General features: G+C 37.3%; 1 protein-coding gene across 1 annotated transcript in view; it reads left to right on the forward strand.

The window, feature by feature from the left end:
- Positions 1-2,739: 2,739 nt before the first annotated feature.
- The window catches only part of cpt1a2b (carnitine palmitoyltransferase 1A2b), a 45,071-nt gene continuing 22,209 nt past the window's right edge, over positions 2,740-25,601 (forward strand). Inside the window, exons 1-11 of the mRNA XM_023266918.3 lie at positions 2,740-2,849; positions 10,034-10,176; positions 13,935-14,074; positions 16,393-16,570; positions 16,689-16,790; positions 16,931-17,068; positions 18,445-18,522; positions 18,781-18,888; positions 19,166-19,253; positions 19,677-19,872; positions 23,717-23,905. Of these exons, the coding sequence (XP_023122686.2) occupies positions 10,036-10,176; positions 13,935-14,074; positions 16,393-16,570; positions 16,689-16,790; positions 16,931-17,068; positions 18,445-18,522; positions 18,781-18,888; positions 19,166-19,253; positions 19,677-19,872; positions 23,717-23,905 (1,358 nt within the window). The 5' untranslated portion in view covers positions 2,740-2,849; positions 10,034-10,035. The remainder of the gene's footprint in view (positions 2,850-10,033; positions 10,177-13,934; positions 14,075-16,392; positions 16,571-16,688; positions 16,791-16,930; positions 17,069-18,444; positions 18,523-18,780; positions 18,889-19,165; positions 19,254-19,676; positions 19,873-23,716; positions 23,906-25,601) is intronic.

A 25,601-nucleotide genomic window follows, 5' to 3' on the forward strand; every position in this document is an offset into this window, starting at 1 on the left:
GTTTAGGAGTTATTGTAATGTATGGTCAACTTTTTCACATGTGAATATCGTTGAAGAAGTTCTGTCATTAAATGACTGATGGTTTGGTTTTGGTCTCTATTGCTAATTTCCCAGTCCATGAAAACTGTACAAGGAAGAATTTTTATGCAACTCACCTGTTTAAATTGTGTTAAGGTTTAAAGTTGTTCATTTCTAACTTTTGGGATGCTGTAAATGACACATAGATGCCTGTAAAAAGTGGACTATGTCATGATAAAATATATGTTAATACACAGAATAATATAAATGATTAAGTAAATGATTGGATGAAATGTGAGAAACTGATATAAACTGCAAATTTCTAAAGTGCTCTATTCACATATCTCTTGACTGTAAGTAAAATTAAGGTTCTTTAGTAATATAATGATAATAATACATAATAATAAGCATTATCTGTTTATTGCTTTCCAAAAATAAAGTTACAAAGTGCTTTATAAGACCAAAAAAAGAGAGAATTGATTGACAATTATAAAAAGTGTTCAAAAATTGTATTTGGATCAGGGTCTTGTTTGCTGCTATGATGATTTTTCTTTTTCCTGGTAGAAAAAAACAATTATACCCTTTTTTAATGTTAATTTTACCTCCAGTAGGTTTAAGAGCATGAACGGAGAAACAGGAGGCTAGTAGCTGCACCTGATTTAAACCCTTTAAAAACTATAAATCCTTTGAAAATATAAATTATAATGAAACAAAGGAGAATCCAAGTGCCAGATACAGATCCATCTTTGTGTTTCTTCCACAGTGTTTGTTTATCAATAAAGTCACAGCAGGACGTGGGCGGGGCTCCGTCTGTACGTAACAGAAGAATAGCGAAGAGCTCTCACTCTGATAAAAATCCAGAGTCCAGAAGATGCTGAACCAAAAGCAGCACCAGAAATAGCCTGAAGTTTAGACCAGGGGTGTCAAACTCATCTTATTGCAGGGGCCACATACAGCCTAATTTGATCTCAAGTGAGCCGGACCAGTAAAATCACAGCATAAAAACCTATAAATAAACTCCATTTTTTTTAAAACCTTTGTTTTAGTGCAAAAAACTACATTCTGGAAATGTTTACATTTAAGGATCTTTTTACAAAACATTTTGAACAACCGGAAATTTCTTGAGAAAAATAAGTTCAATTTCAACAATATTATGCCTCAGTTTAACATTTACACGTGCATTACAACTTACAGATCACAGTTTATCTACAAAGGAACAAAACATTCATACTTTATGATCAAAACGACAAAAATCAGATAAAAATAGGACAAAAACAAGACAAAATATTCCAAAAACGAGACTTAAAATGACAAAATGAGAAACTAAACAGCCAAAAATCAGACATGAAACAAGACTAAAAAGAGACAAAAAAATTAAAAAGTTACAAGGTGGCAAAAAAATGGACAAAGTGACAAAAATGCCGCACAAAAACACAAGCAGCAAAAACACAAGACACACAAAGCAACAAATAAGGCAAAACAGTCACAAAAATAAGACAAATAACAAACGAGACAAAAAGGAAACACAGAACGACAAAAACAAGAAAAACAACAAAAAAATTAGACAAAAGTCCAACAAAAAAAGACAAGAACAACAAAAACAGCCAATATGCAGCTTTAATCTTGGTCAGAGTGGCACATCAGTGTAGAATGGTAGCATAGATAAACAAGAAAAGCACTCAGAGAGCGCAGTACTCCTCCAAGGCTGCTCATTCCCCCATATGGCATTGTCAGAAATGCAGCATATTTTTGTGGAAATGCAGCATTTTTTATTAGTTGTTGATGATCAGAAATCACAACACCATAGAATATGTCCATTTAATAAAAATATACCCACAAACAAAATGACTTTGCGCTGAGCACAGGCGTGTGTTATACATGTGTACGTTATATATGGATACCGAATCATGTGACCTAAATATGTAGCAGGCGGCGGGAATTGATGGGACTCAGAAACACCCTCACAATTTAATCAGTTGTTCTTTGTATCATTTTTGACAGATAAGTCCCAAGAAGTCCTCAGTGGTGGATTTGTAGTAGGATCACAATCATGTGATCATCAGCAGGCAGCTGACGTAGTGTTCACTTGTTGTCATAGTTACAGTGACGCCGAGCTGCTATCTCACAACGATACAGAAATCTTTGACAAGTCCGTGGATCCAGACTATAACCTCCATCACTGTCAAAATCTATTCAGGTGGCCCTTGTGTCATTTCTGACCTTCCCTGAAAATTTCATCCAAATCCGTTGGTCCGTTTTTGAGTAATGTTGCATACAGACGGGGCAGTGGTGGTGCAACGGTTAAGTCTCTGGACTTCTGATCAGAAGGTCAGAGGTTCAAACCCCGATGTGGCCACTGTTGGGCCCTTGAGCAAGGCCCTTAACCTTTTCTGCTCCAGGGGCGCTGTACCGCGGCTGACCCTGCGCTCTGACCCCCCCAGTTGGGGAGATATGCGAAAAATCTGAATTTCCCCTCGTGAGATTAATAAGGGATAATAAAATAAAATTTAAAAAAATAACAGACGGACAGACAAACGTATGCTGATCGTCACATAACTCCGCCGTGTTCCTTGGTGGAGTGATTCCAGAGAAGCCATCAACAATTACATTTTAATGTTTCTATTCTCTTCTATTCTATTCTATTCTATCCCTACATTTCTGCAGCACATTTCTGGGTGAGAGTGGCTCCTCTGTTGTTTCCTCCTATCTGTGCGGCTGCTGGCAGTGGTTCTACCGGAGCTTTCACTCTGAGGCGACGGCAGAGAGGAGAATCCACCAGCAGCTCCGCGTCCAGCTTCTCACCGAGACATCATCCACCAAACACACTTCAGGTAAACCCACCCTCGTGTTTTCTCACCCCTCTGCGGATTTCCACACCAGTTTTGTGTTAATTCCGAACATTTCGGGGTGCTTTTGGCGTGTGAAAGCATCGCGCTGGGTGGGAGGCGGTGCCGGGCATGAATGGACCTCTGTGGGCGGACGAGCTCCGGTTCTGCTGTCGGCTAACACTGGAGTTCACACAAGTGCTGTAATGTTGGGTGTGTTGCTCTGTTTCTGCTCTGTTGTTGTTTCCTACCGTTCAGAGACACGATGGAGGGCAACAGCAACTATTTCCTCAAGTCTCAGACAGGAAATTTAGCTATTTAATGTGTTATTTTTTAGTATTTATTCATGCTAGCTGTGGGGAAGCGCTGAATCTGAGGCATATTTTAGATGTTTTCTGTCCACTGAGAGGAAATAAACACTCCCGTTAGCCTCCTGGTTGTGTGTTTATATGTATTGTTGTTTAACTTTTGTGCTACCACCGCTAAATATCTGCCTAAACGCTATTTAATGCACATTTCTCTAAGCTAATATGTTAATATTGGACATACTGTGAGGGAGCGTGAACGCGCATCTCTTCCCGCCGCCCCTCGTGCCCGCGCGCCAGATGAAACTTGCGGCTTTTCAGCTCCTGCAAGTAAAACCAGTTTATAACCAGTTTATCAGTACCGTGCGCTCGATTCACAGGGAAACACCAATCTGTAGCTCAACTAGTATGCAAATTTACTGTGTGGTTTGCAGAATTTTACTCAAATAACCAATTTTCTGGGTTAAATTATAGCCAGGGTTGGAGGATTACTTCCAGTTACTGAAAGCATCCAGGTATCTTAATAGTAAATGAATGGAACTTGATTACTTCATATTGCACTTAAAAATACAAATATATGCATGACATAATAAAAGTAATAAATGTTACTCTGTCCATGTTTGATCAAGGGAAAAACTGTCCAGAAGTATCCGTGGGGGTTACTCCTTTGAGTTTAATCTACTTAAATACTTAAATATACTTATTTTAGTTAATTTTAGTAGTGATCTGGATTAACTGACCCCTGAACCCTGTAAAACCCACTGTTGCAAAAATGACACATCAGCTTTTTTTGATTATTATTATTTTCTATTATATATGTATAATTTTTGCTCATTTTTTGCTCTTTTTTCTATATTTGGGTTTATATATATATATATATATTATATATAGAAAAAAAGCCAAAAAATGAGCAAAATTATATATATATACATATATATATATATATATATATATATATATATATATACATATATATATATATATATATATATATATATATATATATATATATATATATATAACATTGAAAATAATAAAGAAGCTCATGTAATACATAAGTATATATACAATTTTTTCAGTTTATTTTTTGCTCATTTTTTTCTGTATTTAGGTCTTACAGGGTCAAGTAGGACAGCAGAAGAGATGCTGTTGTGTACCTGAGTAGGAAAAAACTATGTCCTATAATACGATAATGGCCATATCAGTCACCTGTGCAGCTGACAACAACTTTTTATGAGTTCTTTTATTTCTGCCATAATCTGACAGTGACTTTAGTGTGTAGAAAGGTCTCTTTAGATGTGTAGTTTCTGGATGCCACCACTGCAAATATCCTGGTAACTGTGAAACGGAGAATTCTCGGTAAATAATCAGTTGATATGGAAGAAAAATGTTTCAGATTTAATGTCATACCACCTTGTTTTCTGTCACTTTAATGGAATAAAACTCCCTTTACATGTATCCTAATTACTTAACACTGTTTCATGTATTCTGGTTTGATGCATTTAGTGATTTTTAGCCACAGTGATTATTTTGATTCCTACTTACAGCTGCATATTCATGCAATAATTCATGTACAGCTTTATTTAAACTACTCTTATTGGCAGTATTTTTCCGTAACGAGGAGTTGAAGCCATATGAATCAGGTTGAAAATGTTTGCAGCTTCTGTTTGTGTGAGGTCAGATCACAGTTGGGACGTATCTCAGCTCTATTTTGATGCTCATTAGACCCAGAAATCAACACCCCCTTGGAGACTAAACATTTGCAGCCCAAGTAATTAACTGGTAACCACAACAAAAATAACAACTGAATTAGGACAAGCTTCAACTTGGGCTAGAGCCGAACAATATGCAAAATAAATTACATTGCTAATTCCTTTTGAAGGTTATTGTGATGTGTCACAGTCTTAAGTGAATGGGAATTTTACATTTCTTTTCCGCTGAAACAAAAGTGATGGGATTCCTGCGGCAATTTGTTCCAAACAAAAATGGAGAATATGATTTGTTGGCCAGACACCTCCGTAGCAAAACAATGCTATATTTGCAAGGATATGTCCTTAGACATTTTACATTTATTTAACTCCTGCGATTTGGGTATTACATGTGGCCATACTGCGGTTTTTGATCATTTTAATGAACTGTTTGCCGCTTCTTTGAGTTGCTCATCCTTCCTGTCTCAAAATATAAACCTGATGCTGTTTGAAACTGACAGAAAGTTGTTTAAATATTTGATTTGTTGCACTGGATACGACACATCTCTGTGCTCAACTTGTGCAACCTGAACCAAAATTATGAACTGTATTATCATGTTTATTGGTTTAGATTGATGCCGATGTCCAATGTTGTGTTGTGTAGTGCGAGGTACTTCCCTTTCAAACGAGTCTATTTTTGTTTGATCGCTTGTTTGTAGTGTTTTTGCATGAACAGAAATGAGAACTGGAGTGGGATCTGTACAGAAAATCACAGGCGATGGTGGACGTTTTTGAAAGTAAAGATGTGTTGACTCATCATTACCTCTTTAATTATTTGTCCCAAGGATTAAGAGCATTTTTCCTCCCTCAGAATGGGCCTTGAAGCCTACTGACAGAAAATCTATGATTTTTTCCGTTATTTGTGACCATTTGATGAACAAAAATGTCTGAATTCATGCATAAATGATAGCCTGGTTATGAAAAAATTTGTTTTTTTAGGGCCCAACTGAGATGGATTTTTTGAGGCTGATTCCGACATTTGGCAGAAAAAAATTCCAATAACCGATTAATTGGCCAATTAATTAAAAATATATATAATGAGTAAAAAAACTTCTTGTTTGGTCCCTTACCGCTTACAACAACAAAGATGTGAATTACACGCAGAACATTTCACTGTTCTACAACACTTTGTCCTTTAGTATTTGTTTATCTTTACAACAGAGAAGAATTTTCAAGTGCAAAAACATGCAACAAAGCATTAAACCTCTGGAAAATTATGTACAAATACATCTTGTACTTCTTGTTGCTGCAGACTAGAGGAGGGTTATAGTACACGTAGAAAAACTTTAGACTGAGAGGAAAGCAACAAAAACACTAAGGTCTTTTCACAAGCCTCTTTTAGTTTTCTACTCTACAACTTTCAAGCAGAAAGAACTTTCAAGCACAAAATAATGTGCAAAACTGCAGTAAATTTCTGCAAAATATCGTAAATAACCTTATTTAAAATGTAAATATATACATGAATTATGAACTGTTATGTATGTTATGTTGTTTGTGACTATTTGATGAACAAAAATGTCTGAGCTCAGGAGTAAATGAAACCCTAGTTATGAAAAAAATAGTTTTTTATTGTCTTGTCATTTTGATGATGGTGTTTTTCCCTTTCCTTGGCTAAAATCTCTTTTTTTCGTGCCAAATTTGGGGGATTTTTTTTGCAATAAAACTTCCAAGGGAAACTTTTAAGGAATTATTGGAATTTTCTTCCTGAAGGTTTTGCAAATTTTCAGAAATTTGGGGAATTTTTTACTGAATTTTGGGATTTTTTTCAGACAAGGAAACAGTATTTTTTGATGCCCATAAATGAGGACAACAGGAGGGTTAATGAAGTTAAGTTTAGAGCAAGGATTATGATTATACACAAATTCAGATCATATGGAGACCCTCTTAGGTACACAAAAGAGTCCGTAGCATCAGCAAATACACAAATTGTGCGACTCATGCACACTTGAAGTGAGAAATGTGCAGCCATCAGTTGCGTGGCTGGACAGTGAGAAGGGGAAGCTGGCACACGACCTCAAACAGATTATATGTTGACCTACTTTCTGCAGGTTATGTCGCTGTAACCGTATAGTTGTCATGTCTGTAACCAGCATGTACCAAGAGCCTCGTTCCTCTGCAGCAGCTGTGCTTCACTCTGCTTTTTAACACTGGCTGTTTAACTGTCCAGGCCTTTGGAAGTCACTGGGCCTTGTGGATGGAGCAGATATTTTCCAGATAGTTTCCATCTGAGTTGTCCTTGTTTGTTTAGCCAGTAAAATCCGGTGCAGCGATGACTCATTTCTTTTAGCTCTCCTCCATGTTTTCCCGGGTTACAAAGCGACACTGTAAGATTGTGAGTCCGTGGTTTGAAGCTGAACGATAAAAGTTCAAACATACCAAACCCTGGTCAGAAATTTAAATGTGAGAACGCCCTGAGATAAAGAAACATTACGGACACCAACATTTATGACCAGGTGTGTCCACACAAGTTAAATTAAAATGCAGTTCACTTGTCACATTTGATCCACCAAGGTCAAAACATTTATTTCTTTATTCATTTTTTGAAATGATTGCATGCTGTCAGGAGATCTTATACACCTGTACGCGATTCTTGAATACTTTTTTATGGGGTTTTATGCAGCACAATGAGAATTACAACAAACACTGCACAAGCTGTTGACTCTCAGAACCTGGTCTTCTGATTCTGTTGTGGCTCAGGTTTTTTTCATGTTAGCTTGTATTTTAGCTTGTTTTATACATATTTTCAATCATTTTGGACAGGTTTTTGTGTCATTTTGGCCACATTTTAAGTTGCTTTGGATGATTTTTAGTCATTTTGGACAGGTTTTGTCATTTCAGCCACGGTTTAGGTTGTGTTCTACACATTTTGTGTTAGTCTGGCCGCAATTTATTTTGTTTTTGGTGGATTTGAAGTCATTTTGGTCAAGTTTTGAGTCATCGTAAGTCATTTTGACAAACTTTAAGTCATTTTGAAAAGGTTTTAAGCTGTTTTTGACAGATTTGAAGTCATTTTTGGAAAATTCTAAGTAATTTTGGACAAGTTTAAGTCATTTTAGCCACAATTTAAGTTGTTTTTGGCAGATTTTTTTGTTATTCTGGCTGCAATTCAAGTTGTTTTGGCCACATTTTAGCTTGTTTTATACACATTTTCAATCATTTTGGCCAGAGAATAACGTCTCCACTCTGCTTTTCACTCACACACTAACCTGCTACATGCCTTGCATCAGGCCGATCAGTAGCTTAGAGAGTGTTTGCTCATGCTTGTCATTTTTGTGGTTTCCTGCTTTCATCACAAGACTTCCTTCTTATAACTCGCTCAGCTGGAAGTTAAGCTGTAGACAGAGTTGTTATTATTATATTTGATAAAGAAGAGTTTATTTCCACAATAGAATAAGCTGATTTCTTTCATAGAAATATCTTTCAATGAGCTGTGACCATCCCTAAATAATATTTCAGTGTTTGCTGATCACTCCAAGAGACCACTATTAAGTTGTTCTTGAAGCTGTTGTCCTGTGAGCCGTCTATCACCAAGCTGTTGACTCTCAGAAACTTGTCTTCTGATTCTGTTGTGGCTCAGGTTTTGTCATTTTAGCCACATTTTAACTTGTTTTATACACATTTTCAATCATTTGGGCAGGTTTTTGTGTCATTTTGGCCACATTTTTAGTTGTTTTGGATGATTTTTAGTTATTTTGGACAGGTTTTGTCATTTCAGCCACGTTTTAGGTAGGGCTGGACCCGAATATCCGGACCGCACCGAATATTCGGATCGTTCCCCATGTTTTGGACAGATTTTCAAGCTGAAACTGAGACTTCTTACTGTGACTGCTATTAAGATGTAAGTGAAGTTGTTGTCCTGTGAGCTCCTATCACCAAGCTGTAGACTCTCATTAACTTGTCTTCTGGTTCTGTTGTGGCTTTGGGTCTTCCAGAACTCTTCTTGTCAGAGTTTCTCCAGTTTCTGAGACTTTTGATGGTGGAGAAAACGACTCACTCACACCATCACTTTCTTCAGTTTCTCTGTGTGTTATGATGGTCTGTCTCTCTTCTATTGTTAACTGCCTTTTCCTCTCCATTTTTACAGCAACACACTATTTTCTGCTGTACAATACTGTTCTAATAATGCTCTGGAGGGTTTGGTGCCACGGTGGGTTCCAACACTACTTTATGCAGACAGATGGGGTTGGAAGGAATGTAGAAAAGTTGGGACACCTGTAGGATTTGGTTGCACCAACTTTCAAGGCTTGATCAGCTTCCATTGCTGCAGAACAGTTTTAAGTTGTTAACCCATTTCTGTTCCCTGAAAAAGGCGTTTTTGTATAATTCTGAAATTTACATTGTTTTATCTTACCTTTTTTTTAACCTCTGGCAGTTCACCACTTACCTTTGTAGCATTTCAAGCTAGTCATTGGACTTCAACTACTTGAATTTTAATTAAAAAATGGAAAAATTGGGTAGTAATTTGACCGGTAGTGTGTATGACAATACAATGTGCAGCATTTGACAAGAAACAATGTTTATGTCTTGATCAAACCTTTACCAGTGACTGACTGACTGGCTGGTGAACGATGTACATTTTCCTCGCTGCTTATCTGCCAGTATAACTAGTGTAACTGACTGCAGAGGTGGGACATTGGATAAATAGAGGACTAGCATGTAGGAAGCTGTTCACACAAAGACTTACAAGTGTCATAGCAAATATAACAAGTAGAGTAAGGCTGAATATTTAACAACATGGTAAATCATTAGTTTGACCTCTTGTATGTCAGAAGGCTTGGTCCAACTTCAACTTCACATAACAGAGCAGTGAACTAGCAGCAGCATCAGTCTGTATTCTTGGTGCTGCAGCAGGATTCAGTGAGACAACAACATTCCACTGACACATTAAATTACTCGTGTTGGGACACAGAGTGGCACATTGAGCAGCCCGCTGGCTCATAAAACCAGCCGTTACACACTGTTTATGGCATGAAACTAACCAAATATCAGGTCATCACAAGTTATTAAATCTTGTCTATAATCACACATTAATCATGCCACAATCCTTGTAAAGAAATGAGTATTTTCTGTTGTTTTAAAAATTATTTTTGTTAGAAATCAGTGTGTAACTTAATTGAATATGCGTCTGTTTCCATAGCAATGGCGGAGGCCCACCAGGCAGTAGCGTTCCAGTTCACCATCACACCAGAGGGTATCGATCTGCAGCTGTCCTATCAGGCCCTGAATCAGATCTACCTGTCCGGAGTGCGATCCTGGAAGAAACGAGTCAGCCGAATCAGGGTGAGGGCCATAGAAAAATCTGGTGTGACCACAACGCTGTATGTGCTATACGGTTTTGCTGTCATAATGTAGTTTATGTTTTCCAGAATCAAGGAAACTGACACCATCTAACTATCAGCAATCTGAAGTCAGCAAGAGTCCATATCAGGATCGAGTTACTCTTGTCTTTTAGAATGATACACTTACTATTATTATTCAATTTTACCACATTAAAGTGCAGACGTCTGATAATTAAATAAGTAGTCTGATAATTAGGTTTGAACTGGGCCGAGTCAGTGTTGTGAGGAGAGCTGGTGGTTCTACTGAGTCATGGTGCCCAAAATGTGTGCAGAATATTCTTATTTATTTTGATCAGTATTGATAATTAATGAGAAGGGAAATGTGTTTGTTAGATGTGAAGGATGAATACGGTGTGTTTTATTGAGCAACACGGAATGTAAACATAACTTTCTTGCACATAAGAAAACTCTACAAGGAAGCTGTATTATTATTATCATTATTATTAATCAGAATAATATTTTTTGTTTTATTTTTTTGCTCATTATTTTTTCAATATTTTGGGTTAGAAAAAACCTGTGTTTGTGTATATATATATATATATATATATATATATATATATATATATATATATATATATATATATATATATATATATATATATATATATATATATTTTGCTAATTGTCTTCTATATTTGAGTTTATATTATTATCATTATTATTATTTATATTTTTTACTTTTATTTTACTTGTTTTTTTTTCTATATTTGGGTCTTTCAGGGTTTAAAAGGCAAGTAGAGCAGGCAGTGCAACCATCACATAAGAAATTGAGTAGAAAACAAAGAAATTAGAGATAACTAACATAAATAAAACAACTAATATAAGAATAAAAAATAAAATGAAAAGAAAAAAAACACACAACTTAGTAACATACTAGTGCAAATACAACATACATAATAACATTACGCACATTCGGATATGGACCGAATCCTATATGCATCAATTAAAGGTTTTTTATGGGGTTAACTGTGATTATTTTTAATCAGATGATTGATACCAACATGTTTTAACATTTGTGCTTCAGTAACACTTTTTAGAAGAACTATTACATAAAAGGTTACACATATTGGCCATTATGTACTGGTTTAGCTGTTGCATTTTCTTTAATGTGCTAGATAAAAACAAAAAGTTAGTAATTTTAAAAATGTGACAAACGGCTACAGACAGGTTCCTACCATAGATAAGACCTGATAATGACAGGAAAGACAGACGTGTGTGACGGCTGCAGCAGTTTGGACTAACATTACCTCTTGTTTGTGTAGCATTTAGAGCATTTTATTTAAATAAAATGTATATAAACTTATTTCTGATTTGGCTAAAACACATGAGAGCATTTGTGGTTGTAAAAGCATGGGATTATGATCCTTTCTTCATTTGACAGTTACACCAGCCGAGTCCCAGTTGTTTTAGTTGTTCTTTTACTGTGTTTATCTGAGTCTAGTCTGATTCATGGATGAAACATTTGCAAACCTGGGTGTGCTAGTATTCTTCTACTGCCTTCAGGACAGACTTTGACTTTCTGTGCACTCATTAATTTTTTGAATGCTGACAAACAATTGCTGTGTTTCCTGCCTTCTCTGGCTCAGGTTGCCTGTATATCATCCAAAGGATTTCCTTGTTTTGGGTGGACATGTAACTCTCCTCACAGCCTCTTCAGCCCAACATAACTCTGTTGCTGTATCCTAGCAGAGTGAACCAAATGATAATATTTGAAATTCTTTAATTATCCAGCTCTAACGCTCAGCCAAAGTACAGGAGTAGAGACAAAATCCATCCTTAAACACATTTGTAATGTAAAAAAAACTGCTCACTGCATGTCTGATTAGGAGAAGTTTTTTTTTGTTTGTTTGTTTTTTTACTGTGTATATCACAAAAATCACAAGTTAAGTGTGACCACCGAAGTGGTTTAATCAGCTATAGATAAAGACAGATGCTTTAGTTTCTTAGCTATATCAGCACTTGCCACTTGAGGGTTACTTGTAATGTGAGCGGTAGGAAGCATGTGGGGATGTAATTTGTGTCCAGGAGGTAGCAGAGAGCAGAAAGCCTTATTACAGGGTTTCAATTCCCATCTGTGCCAGCTAAGAATGTCGAGCGCTTCCTAACATGTACTGACATGTATGTTTGTCCTGCCGGGTTGACAGAGACACAGCTGTTAATGTGAGTGTAGTTGTTGTGCTTAAGTTCCTCTGATCTCTTTACAAACCTCCTTGTTGTACCGGTGACGCCAAAAATATGTTTTTTTTTCTTGTCTTTGTATTTTTTTGTACACTAGTGTCATCTAACTTTTCTAAATATTACCTTGATTGTCATGTTTTCTCTTAAAATCAACTGGGATCAACTGCTATTGTTTTCAAATGTGCTATATCAATAAAAATGGCTTAACTTTACTTGTCAATGTTAGAACTGTAAAAATTAAATCAGTGTATTGTGTTTAACTTCAAGTTGATGGGCATAAAATGTCTTTGAAATGGCATAACTGGGCATATTTGTTTTTAAGAGCTAATTCAACATTCCTCAGTGTTGGATCAAGCTCCTATAGTGTCTGTATGTGATATTGAAGCTTCTTAACCCTTTGATGCTCCAGTGACTGGAACCTACACTCCCATAAGTGGGTCAAAAATGACCCGTATAAGAATCAATGTGATTTTGGTTAAGAATAATAATTCTTATTATTGTTTGTATTATATTTTGGTCCACACAACAATGATTTCATGTTTGAAATACGTTTATTTTTGACTTTTTAACAGATTTTGAACATTTTGATCATGTAAAAAGAAGAATATTACACAAAACAGCAATAGAAAATGTCAACCTGCATTTTGTTGACATTTTTCCACTCTTTCCCTCTAAATGTTGCTGTTCTCTGTCCCTCCAAGTTTGTGCATCACCTCTTGTATGATATTATCAGTGATAGAGAGCTTGGGGTAGTAATGCAAATATTACAATTCCTTTAGAAATATAAAAGGTAACTTAAAAATTTAGATGGAATGATATCAAAAACATGTTTTTTGTGTTTTTTTAAACAGCCGAGCGAGTACTAGTAGTGTTTAGTGTTAGTGTTTTGAAAACCGGTAAATATGGACGTCAAATCCAAGCAGCAGTGATCTGAGGAGGAGACCCAGTGCTTCCTGCCTCACAATTAGCCTTAAGACCATCTATAAAGATAAACATCGATATAATCATCAACCTATTCGGTTTGTTTGTGTAATGGATAAACATAGTCGAAACTAAGTAGCCAAGCTAACACTAACACATTCACTGTTAAGAATTTAAATCTTTGACAATTACCTGTCTTCTCAAATGTAGACGCCGTTGCCCGTGACTACGACGAAGACAGGTAGCTACTAACAGTTTGATTATTTGCTCCTGGATCACAATGTAGGCTCACAAAGTCAGGAACGGCACCTGGATGTGCGAACGTTGTTGAACGGCTACACATGCAGTGACGTACTGACGTTTTACGGTGACGCAATGACGTGGAAAAGCAAACTGGTTCTTAGGAGGCACGAGATATGAGCCACCCAAGCACCAGCACTGAATTAGCATCTGGTTCTTTTTGGTGGAAAAGGGGTAATAGCTTCACTCCTGAAAGGTATAAGTTGCCATTTATTTCCAGAAGGAAACGGCTGTTTTGCTTCAGGGTTACTGAGGTCAACACATTTGACTAATCGAGTGTTTCTTCTTCTGTGGTACCAGAACAGGGTGATAAAGGGAGTGTTCCCTGCGAGCCCTTCCTCCTGGCTCTTTGTTGCCATTGGAATCCTGGCCACCATGTACATGCAGTCAGACCCCAGCATGGGGCTCATCGCCAAGATACAGCAGCACCTGCCGCTCAGGTACAAACACACAGGGAGCAGGAATAGTTTTTACCTTTTTCAGAAGTGCATTGCATACACACACACACACACACACACACATAAAACATTTTAGAGACCTTGTCTTGTAAAGTCATACTATGTCATTATTACAAGATTGGATCTTGTCGTGAGATGCAGATTTTGTAACCATGAAGTCGGAGGCCTTGTGGCAGAAAATCATATGATAATCTATCTTTTGATCTGATCATATCATGCTCTCTTCCACAGATTTAGTTGAACTCGTGATCACATTATCAGTTGTGGCTGCTTAGTTTATTAAGCATTATTTCATAATAGTAAGATCCAGATTTCATAATAAGGAGATAGTTTTGTCATATTTTTTGTCTAGAAATTATTGAATAGTGAGTTATATTCATGATATACTCTCTCCATATTTTTTCTTTTGTGAATTGAATGTTCTTCTGTAAAATGTCACTCAAAGTTGTAGTTCAGAGTTGAGTTGTCAGTGATGTTTGCAGCTTGAACTTTTTGTTATTTTTGAAATGTTTGCATTTTGAAGTCACACTTTACTATTATATATCTGCGTTCCTAACTTTCAAACACTCTGATCTGTTGCATCAAAAGTTTGTGATCACATTAGAAATGCAGTTTATTTTAAAATCTTAATTTATTTGCTTTAAAGAGTCTCACAGAGTGATGTGCAACGCTCAAGAGAGTCCAACAGCTAGAAGTGACATCTCCATTTTAAGACCAGTCTGACATGTGCTAACAGTCAGGAGGGCTTATGTTTGACTCATCTGAACAACCGTAGTAAGGTTTTGGCATGTTTAGGTGATGAATCAGCGTAGAGCACTTAGGGTTTGGTTCCTACACTTGAACTTTCCCCTACTTCCCTACCAATCTTTTCACCATCCCTAGCTTTCGATATGGCAAACACAGAAGTGATTCTCTGTCTGCATTGTAGCCAAACACACTAATGTATTACACAATAATCATGATAAAATTAATGATTTCACATTTGATGTATGAGCGATAAAGTATATGAACATAATGAACAGAACAGAGGTGTAAACAGCGACGTTCCTACTCATGATTGTAACTAAAAGTGTGCCTTTCCAAAGCTGAACACATATTATGTTACTAAACCAACACAAGGGTTTCTGTGAATAGCTGTTTGGACACCTCATGGTGGATTATAGCACTTTTAATGCTCTGAATCAGTGATAACATACACACAGAAAAAATATCTGTCATTTATTTACAACATATTTTCCATTAAACTTTACTTATTTTCTTGATTTCATTGCTCACGCTTTACTTTCAGTTTATTACATTCTCAGTGCCCCTTTATGTTATTATATTTTACTGTTTTGTAATTTTGTCCTGCTAACCCACATTATTGTACCATTTTTGGTGCATTATTATTAAATTTATTTTATTTTTGCTTTGTATTGTTCTAAAAATCTATTGCTGGGTGACTGAGGAAGTCAAATTCACTTCCTCAGTCACCCAGCAGATGGTGCTGTTGTACTTTCATACTGTTAACTTGTACTTCCTCACAGTGAGATTCTACATGTGGAGTCTGCAATTGACAGTCATTCATTTTTTAAAATTTTGCCATAGAAAAAAACCTTATTTATGGTGGTAAATATGCATTCATTGATATTAATAGATCACTGTTTGTGCATTGCTTTTTACTAAGGCTGCAACTAATGAATATTTCCATTGTGGATTTATAGTATTTCCTGATTAATTGATTAGTAGACCGGTTCAGTAGCCGGCAGTCTGAGCCAGGCTTTAACTGCCCCTGATTGCTGATTGGGCACAGCTGTGCCCAGTCGGCCTGGGATGTCATCTGGCCAGGAGCACAGCACAGAGAAGGGGGGAACCATGACACTGTCAGCATCCATAAGAAAAGATTGGCACTTTTAAGGAGAACGAATGACAGTAATGACAACAGTTAAAACAGCATAAAGTTTGTCTTCTAAGGTGTTATTATGTTATTATGTTAAGTTACAATAGACGACTAACAGCATGTATCCATAATTGCATACAACCAAATTAATGTCATAAAAATGTATTCAGTTTGTGTATATACAGATCTTAATCATACAAAAATAATTAAATTGTTGGTCTGAAATAATGTCTTAAAACATCTAAATTGGATATCTATAACATCAACTTTTAGTATATTGGTTCTGTCATTTATACACTGATTTTTTGTGTGTTTCATTGCAATCAGAAACATTTTGCTTTGTCAGATGTTTTTTCTTTCAGTTAATATTGTTTTGCTCACTTTTGTCTTATTAAAATGTCTTTCCCCTCCCTCTGTCCAGTCTCCATGTGTCCCTCAGTGCCCAGGGTCAGACCATGGTGTCAGCGCTGGTCTTCAGCACTCTGTTATGGCTCTCCCTCATCCTGGCTCTAAGGTTCTGCCTCAAACTGCTGCTCTCCTACCATCAGTGGATGTTCGAACAGCACGGCAGGATCTCCAACACCACCAAAGTCTGGGTGGTAAGCTTTGCTTCTGCTTGGTGCCGCAGCTCCCTTCTGTGGCTGCTTTGAAAAGACAGAGATCATGATCCCTGCTTTCATTCCCAATAATACTGGCAATTTTGTCTGTTTCTGTCAGACTCTGGTGAGGTTGTTTTCAAGCAGGAAGCCTTTGCTGTACAGCTATCAAACCTCTCTACCTCACCTGCCTGTTCCTCCCATCAAAGACACACTGAGCAGAGTGAGTATAAACACGCTTCAACGTACCTGTAAACTTCTTTATTAATACTGTATGTGATGAAATGACTCTTTCTCTAAACCCCAGAACCAGATTGTGACTGTTGCTGTTTTACCTTCCCTCTATCACTTTCTGTCTCTCAGTACTTGGAATCAGTGCGTCCCCTGTTGACTGATCCAGAATTTAAACGGATGACAGACTTGGCCAATCACTTTGAGTCTAACCTGGGGAACCGCCTGCAGCGCTACCTGAAACTTAAAGCTCTATGGGCCACCAACTATGTAAGTAAACTCACTCACACATTCATATGCATATATTATAGATATTAAACACACCACTGGTCTTATTTCCCAAATCGAACATCTATCTAAATGCAGCCCTTAAAACAAAACAGGCAACCACTTATCAAAATATGTCTGCCTCCTTTCCTTTACGAGACAAAGTTAAAGAAAAGACGCTCAAATATGATAAACAAGAATGAAAAAAGGCTACTGAGACCACTGAGGCTGCAACGTGCAGTAAAAATCCAGTTAAACAGGGCAAACAACCTACAAAAGTACAAGAAAAAACAGATCTGCACAGGTTGTGGACACCAGACTTCATTCTATGTTGCCATGCAGAGGTAGAAGAACGACTTTCTCAGATCTAAGTAGGTAAAAGTAACAGTACCACTGTAAAAATAAATCCTTCATTCAAAATGTTACTTGTGCAAAAGTTCAAAAGTATGAGCATCAAAACGTACTGAATGTACCAAAAGTAAAAGTATATATTGTGTAACTATTGATGTAGTAATGTGTGCTTCACTTTATTGATGCAGTTGGTAGAACTGATGTGTAAAATAGAGACGACGCCTGTTATTTATATGTAAAGAATTATGAAGAATTTTGCTCTTTTTGCTTCTGTAGCGGATTTAGTAATAAACTACTGAATTAAACTGAACTGAATAGTGCAGTAAGAAGAGTAACATCTCTGTCTAAATGTAGTGGATTAGAAGAATGAAAATAGATAAAATGTGGACATAAGTACAGTCCTTTAGGAAAAGTACTTACCTGTTAGCATGACAGTCTCTGAGCCTCATGCTCCTCACATTTGTCGTAAATCTGCCTAACTACCAGCCTCATAGCATGTTTCAATCTCAGGCGGAATAATATATTGAATCCACACGGTGCTGTTAAATTCAGACAAGTTTAAGAATTCAATGAGCTCAACATATGCAGGAATGCAGCCACTTGGAGGCACAACAAACATACAAATATTTGAAGTGGCAGCTGCTTTGGATTTGCAACACATTTTAAACTTGGCTGAAGTTTATGTGCCCAGATTTGTGTGCATATTGAGATAATTACACTACCTCCGTAACACATCCTTGGCGTAGATGTCCTGCATTTTTTTTTTGCATTGTTTGATAGTTTTGTGGCAGACGTAAATAGCGATCCACTCCACACACTGTGAGCCTCCATCAATGTCTTAAACCTTGGAAAGATTAGTGTCCACAGTAAGCAATGACCTGGATAAGTTATTGGTGACTGAAATTCAGAATGAAAGAGTTTTGGAAAGTTTCATAAATAGAAAGTCTTCAAGTTTCCTCTACGTTTCTTGTTTGCTTTGTCCTGTTTCAAATGAACAGAAAAGTTTTAATTCCCTGCTTTGGTTCTAGGTGAGCGACTGGTGGGAGGAATACATCTACCTGAGGAGCCGAAGTCCCATAATGGTCAACAGTAACTACTATGGCATGGTAACCAGCTTTCACAGTATCACATCTCACAGAAGGATGAATTGAAATGTGTTTGAATTTTGACGAGTATGCTGAGCCAAAACAGATTCATCTTTTTCCTTTTTCTTGTTTTTATCTTGTCCTTTTATAGTCTTTTGTCAATCCTCATTAAACCTTTTGTCTTCCTTATTGTTTATAACGGTTTATAGCAAGATAAGAAATTTATGTAACATTTAATTCTTACTTCCTTTTTTCTGTCCTGTGTGTGTTCCTTCCCAGGACTTTCTGTATGTGACCCCGACCCCAGTGCAGGCGGCCAGAGCAGGAAACACCATCACTGCCTTGTTGCTTTACCGCCGCAAAGTCAACCGAGAGGAACTCAAACCAGTGAGGCGACATACACTTCTGCAAAGTGGATGAATGAAATGCATGAACTGGGTGTTTTCATATGTGACAATGGTGACAATTACTATTCTTTTTGTTGTAGAACTTGTTAAAAAATCTACTCTTAGCAGATGTATAGCCACTAGTTTTTACTCTCAGGTGTTCTTGCATGCTTCTTCAGTCTTTTCTAGTCCAGAAAAAAATGAAACCAGAAATTAAAACGGATGAGAAAAGGTTACAGAAAAAATTAATAATAGATGTGTGTGTCTCTGTGCGTCAGAGTCGTGTTCCAGGTACTGTCATCCCTCTGTGTGCTGCTCAGTGTGAGAGGATGTTCAACACAACACGCACACCAGGAACTGAGACTGGTAACGCAACACACACACACACACACACACACACTACATAGCCGCACACATGTCATTGTTGTAGTTACATCCCACAGTTTAACGTTGGACGACTGAGCTTCCTCAAATCAATAGATGTCTGTCATTGTATAACAGATACAGCTAGAAAGTGAAATTAAAAGCCATTAAAACAACACAGTGGGAATGAATAAGACACCAACTAAACAATATTCACATAAATAGGGCCACATTTATGACCTCTATGTTGAGGGGTGAGTTTTTAGGGTACATACCACACCAGGCTAAAAAAAAAATTTAATTTAGCAGCTGAGTCCACAGCTGGACATCGTCTGACCAGACCTTTGCTGCATGCTCAGGCTTTTCCCCCACAGCCTTGTTTATCTCTGCAGATATGAAGTGAAATAATCCTCCTTTCCTCCACAGATGTGCTCCAGCACTGGCAGGACAGCGAGTTTGTGGCCGTGTATCACAAAGGGCGCTTTTTCCGCCTGTGGGTCTACCGGGCCGGCCGGCTGCTGTCTCCCAGGGAGCTTGAGTACCAGATCCAGAGGATCCTGGATGACACTTCACCCCCGTTACCTGGAGAGGAAAGACTTGGAGCTCTTACTGCTGGAGACAGGTGGGAACAATGGGGGACTCTTTGGTGTGTCCTTTGGTGTGTGAAATAACTGAATAATTATTTTTTATGACTAACATTTCAGAGTAATATAAGAGTAATTGTTGCTTAATCCCTTTAACGCCTGAATTTATATACAATCTGCCTGAGAAATTTTGTGAAAGACACAGTCACCAAAGTTGCTTTAATTCTTGCAGCAAGGAGACAAGTCTCTCACAGAGGTACAGGGTTGTCTGAATATTAGATTCTGAAGTACACATTTTTGTACAAGTTATATGACAGTTGGAAAGTTTGACACGAATGCTCTTGATTCCTGCTCAGTGCGTGATCACCTCATGACTGCGTGATATCAGGCAGTCTGACTCAGTTTATTGAGCAGCTTCAGGTTCTTATCAGTAAAAAAAATAACAACACATTTTTATAACACAATTATCTATAAAAAATTATTATTTGTGTTTTTGCTTTCCAGCTGGTGCTAAGATAAGCGGAGATTGTTAATTTGTCTGTTACACATAGAACAGATATATAATAATAGTAGCAGATATATAATAATTTAGGACCCATTCCGACCGGTCCTACCAGAAACCACTGCTTGCAAAAGGTTCCGAGGTATGTATTGAATATGCAGAAACCGGCATTGGGGGATGGATACGCTATCTCAGCTACAGTCTGAATGAAAGTGGTATGATGCAAATTCGCAACGATCGGCGGCAAGAGGTTAAAAACTGACAGGAAAAAATGGTAAAGATACAAAACATTAGCAGATTTCTTTTTTCAGAATGATACATGTGAATGTTCCTCAAATTTGTTGATTCTCTATAAATGTTCACTTTTCACACATATCATAAAAACACAACGTTTATTAGCAGTTGTGTTATATGGGTGATGGTGATGTGTTTAACAGGTGTTACATGACTGTATGTATTTATGTTTAAAGCGATGTTCCTGTATACAAAATTGCACTGGGGCTGAATTATACACAGAAGTTGCTGTGTGATCACCAGATGCCGCCAGAGCACACAAACCCAACCAGGGTTTATGGTCTATTCACATTTAATGGCACACCAGACCACACCACAGATACGTTAAACTGTCTTTACAAGCTCAGATTCCTACATTTTTTCCAACAGCATCGTCATAAAACGGCAAAAAACATGGGAAAACATTTGAAAGTCCATGCATTTCTGTTGCTCGCAGGATTATTTGACACAGTCTGTATGCTTGTATAATAAACCTCACACAGCTGTCAATGGTTTTGACAAACTGGACACAGATCTGTCTGAGCAGAAAGCTGCGCATATTTGAGTGACCTTAAGGGTTTAAACTTGATATTCTGGCCATGAAAAGTAAATAACAAAACTCTCAAGTGCACAAAGAAATACAGTCCAACTACGAAGATAATAATGCTAATTAAATAGAAGATTGAAGGTGCCACAGAGCTGGGGTTTAAAAAATCTTGCATGTGTGCTTGTTTTATTCAAGCCATTATTTATTTATGCAAGAAAGTAAAATTACTGGCTCTGCAAGTTAATGATACTGTGGGAAAATCCCTGAAGGGTACAAATAAAAATAGCACAAGGAAAACCACAAAAGAGTTATGAAGAGAAACAGAAAGGAGAAATGGAAGAGGAAGAAATGGAGAAGAAAGTGAAGGGCCAAAAAGGAAAGCCAAACTCACAACAGCAAACAAAGGAGTGCCAAGATTTTAGTGTGTTATTGTGATGAGATAAGAAATGCAACACAGAGAATAATGACTCAGGGACGGAAATGAGCCTATTTGTTTGATAAATACGCTGTTTGCCGATCCCAGAGAACACTTGAAACACAATCGGCATACTTTTGACATAATAGAAAGTAATACAAGTCTAATGGAAATTACTTTAATTACATAGTTGTGTAGATGGACGGTTGGTTTCGGTTTGTGTTTGTCTGTATATGTGATATCTTCCTTTCAGTTCCCTTTCATGCATTCGAAAATGATCTTACCTTTAAAATTAGATCATAATAAATGTGTTTAGCAGGCATCTGTTTGTTATGGGCCAATTTAATAATTACATTACATTGAAAGGTGAATGTTGGGATGTAAGCTGATCAGGTGGCCGTCACCAGCAGCTCCAGGTTAATGGCTGTGAAATGATTTACAGTGGTGGCTGTGATCACAGTGCACAAGAATTTGGCGAATGTGCAAAACATGTGGTGTAAAATTTAGCTATTCCGCCCAGTAGCCTCTCATTTGTTAATGGTTGCCTGCTGCTAAAACAGCTCTGATCATTGTTAGATGAACATGCAACCTCTGTGGGTGTCCTGTTATTTATGTCTGGTCCTGGGACATCGGCAGTGGATCCCTTAGGTCCATTGGGTTCCTCTGTGGATCAGGCTTGTACCAATAAAAACTGTCGGTACAAAAATGTGATATTCTCCAGATTTAAACCATCTAAGCATAGAGATATTTGCTCTTGACCTGTTGTAAAGTGGTCCAGATGCAAAAGAAAAGCACTAAAATCTTCATGTTTTTACATTTTACCACAAAAAGTAATGGTTTTCCATATCAAAAAATATGTTTTAAAGAGTCTTTAGCCATTGTACGACAATCTGTTCAAGATTTAACTCACCTAAGCTCACTGGTTTTTGATCTGGATCTGATCTAAAGTGGTCCAGATGCAAAAAAAAATGCTAGAATCTCCATCTTTTTACATTGTAACATAGAAAAATAATGGTTTTCCATATCAAAAATTAGGTTTTATAGAATCTTTAGCCTTCATACAAGCTAAATACCTAAGCTCACCGGCTTTTGATCTGGACCTGGTCCAATGTAGTCCAGATGTAAGAAGACACACTAAAATCTCCATGTTTTTACATTTTAACACAAAAAATAATGGTTTTCCATATCAAAAGTTATGCTTTTAAAGAGTATTTAGCCTACGTACAACAATCTATTCAAGATATGACCCACCTAAGCTCAGTGGCTTTTGATCCTGAACTGGTCTAAAGTGGTCCAGATGGGGGGAAAATGCACTAAAATCTGCATGTTTTTACATGTCAACATAAAAAATAATCATTTTCTGGATTAAAAATTGTGTTTTATAGAGTCTTTAGCCTTTGTACAACAATTTATTCCAGATATGACCCACCAAAACTCAGTGGTTTTTGATCTGGACCTGGTCTAAAGTGGTCCAGGTGCAAAAAACAGCACACTAAAATCTCCATATTTTTACATTTTAACACAGAAAATAATGATTTTCTGTACCAAAAATGGTGTTTTATAGAGTCTTTAGCCTTTGTACGACATAAAAAACATAAAATACTGTAATGAGTGTATAAATTGTCACATAGCTGTTGAGGTATTTTTGGGAAAATATCCCTCACTGGGTTTCCATCCATCCACAGAAGAGCCACAAAATTTCACATTTTCGTGACACCACATTTTCCTGTTAATTTATTCTTGGGAATGCAGTTTGTGAACTTCAGTTCAGTTGATGGAAACATAATTTTAAACTTTGTTTGCTGCATTTTCCGTGTTTGTCTTGGAGAACTAAAACAGACATATGACAAAGGGAGGATACAGTGTTGTAACAGCTTCTTATTGAGCAATGCCAGACACATGTTAGATAATATTTAATCTGTCTCCCTAATCTTAAAATGACCTCTGCAGTTGCTCGACGAATGTCCTGACCTCTTGAAGCTCTTCCTGCATTTTGTGCTCTTTGTGACAGTAAAAAAAAAGCCTGCTCTGGAAAACAAAACACTGTGGATGTTTTTGTTAGTATTAAACGCTGGCCAGTGATTACGGCAATAATCATCATGAATCTGAAGTGTGTCATTGTTTATGTGTGTTACCTACTTGCAGGATTCCTTGGGCTCAGATGAGGAAGCAGTACTTCAGCTCTGGTGTCAATAGGCGATCCCTGGATGCCATCGAGAGGGCAGCCTTCTTCATCACCTTGGACGATGAGGAGCAAGGCATGAGGGGAGACGACCCAGCAGGAAACTTGGACCGCTATGCCAAGTCTCTGCTCCATGGGAAATGTTACGACAGGTGAGTAGGTCACAAATAAAGTACAAGAGATAGATTGTCTTTTTTCTTTTTTTTTGTTTCTTGAATAGCCACATTCATGCTTGTATTGAACAGTCAACCCCTAAAACTGCAAAACACTCCACAGTCGAACAACATCTTTTCAAATTATCAGTATTTCTCAGTGAGGAATCTACAGCTCCACTCTACAATGTAATGTTTTGGAGCAAATTCATTAAATGAAACTAATATTTCAGTTGGATTAAGAGACTAACAGACAGACAGCATTTCTCAAAAATAAAAAAAAAACAACAAAAAACTCAATAAACATAGTGGTGGAAAATTTTTCCGACTTTGGCTGAATTATCTCAGAAGTAAACTGCTGCAGAATTCCCCCCATTTGCCTCCACATAGTTGCGGACATGACAAATGTAAGATGAAGTAAAAGGTCTATAAAAGACGAATGCTTTCGTTTTGAGCTCTGTCTGCTGTCTGTTTTGTATGAGTCACAACAGACGCCTACACTCCTCATTCTGTTCCACTATCTCCAAGTGACCCAGTGTATCTCCATATCCTTTAATCTGTCTGTCCGTATGTCTGTCTGAGTCTCAGCCTGATGCTATGTCAGGCTCCTGTTTAGTTATATCAGGGCTTCTTGATAACAAAATATCTAGAAAAAACACTTTCGTGTCTTGTCTACTGTATGTTCGCTGTGAATAGATCTTTTTTCTTGTTTGTGAAGGCTATGTAGCTACATACTGTCTAGTCTTTTACTGTCAACATCACAATCCATTTTTGTTCTACTCTCCCACATTTGCCAACTCCTGTGACTCTGGTTAACTTTTGCAGTCGCAGCTACAATCTGTGTCTCGTTATTCAGGACAAGGACCCCTTGTTCTGCATTTTACTAGCTCGCATGTTAACTGCTGTCTTTGTGAATGCCTGATTCAAAAACAATGATCATGGTTTTTTGTCATGCTAGTACAAAGGCTGTAAACATAGCAGTGTCTTCACATAGCACATCTCCTGACATTTTGTTAAGAAATACAGTGTAAAAAAAGGATAGACAGACAGACAGACTATAGATAGATAGACAGACAGACAGACAGACAGACAGACAGACAGACAGACAGACAGACAGACAGACAGACAGACAGACAGACAGACAGACAGACAGACAGACAGACAGACAGACAGACAGACAGACAGACAGACAGACAGACAGACAGACAGACAGCTTATTAATCCCAAAGGGAATCCAAGTATTCAGCAGCTGACATACAACAAAAAGACAACAGGCAGGTTAGTAACATTAACATTAAAGGTTAGTATATACTCTTAAAAAATACTTGCTGTACAGTGCTATAAATTCAACACTTCTAATATTAAAATCTATCAAAATACTAATTGTATTAAAACTCAATATACGGTATATACACCTTTCAAGGCACAATGATTTAAAGTGATGTAAGTGGTTTAAAATGATTTGGACAGTTGTCATAAAACTACATAAGTTGCATAGACATTCTACACTCACACTGAATCAGTCCTAATGTAATTATGATCCCCCCTAAACAGAACAGTAGCAAATATTTAAATATATATTTCACATGTTAAACTCTCATGGGATGTCCCAATGGCTGAATGGTTGGGACATATACCAGTGGGACACAAATACAGTCAAGCAGTGGCTCTCAGATTCACTTCTAAACAGGCCAGA

Source organism: Amphiprion ocellaris, chromosome 19, assembly GCF_022539595.1.
Source record: "Amphiprion ocellaris isolate individual 3 ecotype Okinawa chromosome 19, ASM2253959v1, whole genome shotgun sequence".
Lineage (NCBI taxonomy): Eukaryota > Metazoa > Chordata > Actinopteri > Pomacentridae > Amphiprion > Amphiprion ocellaris.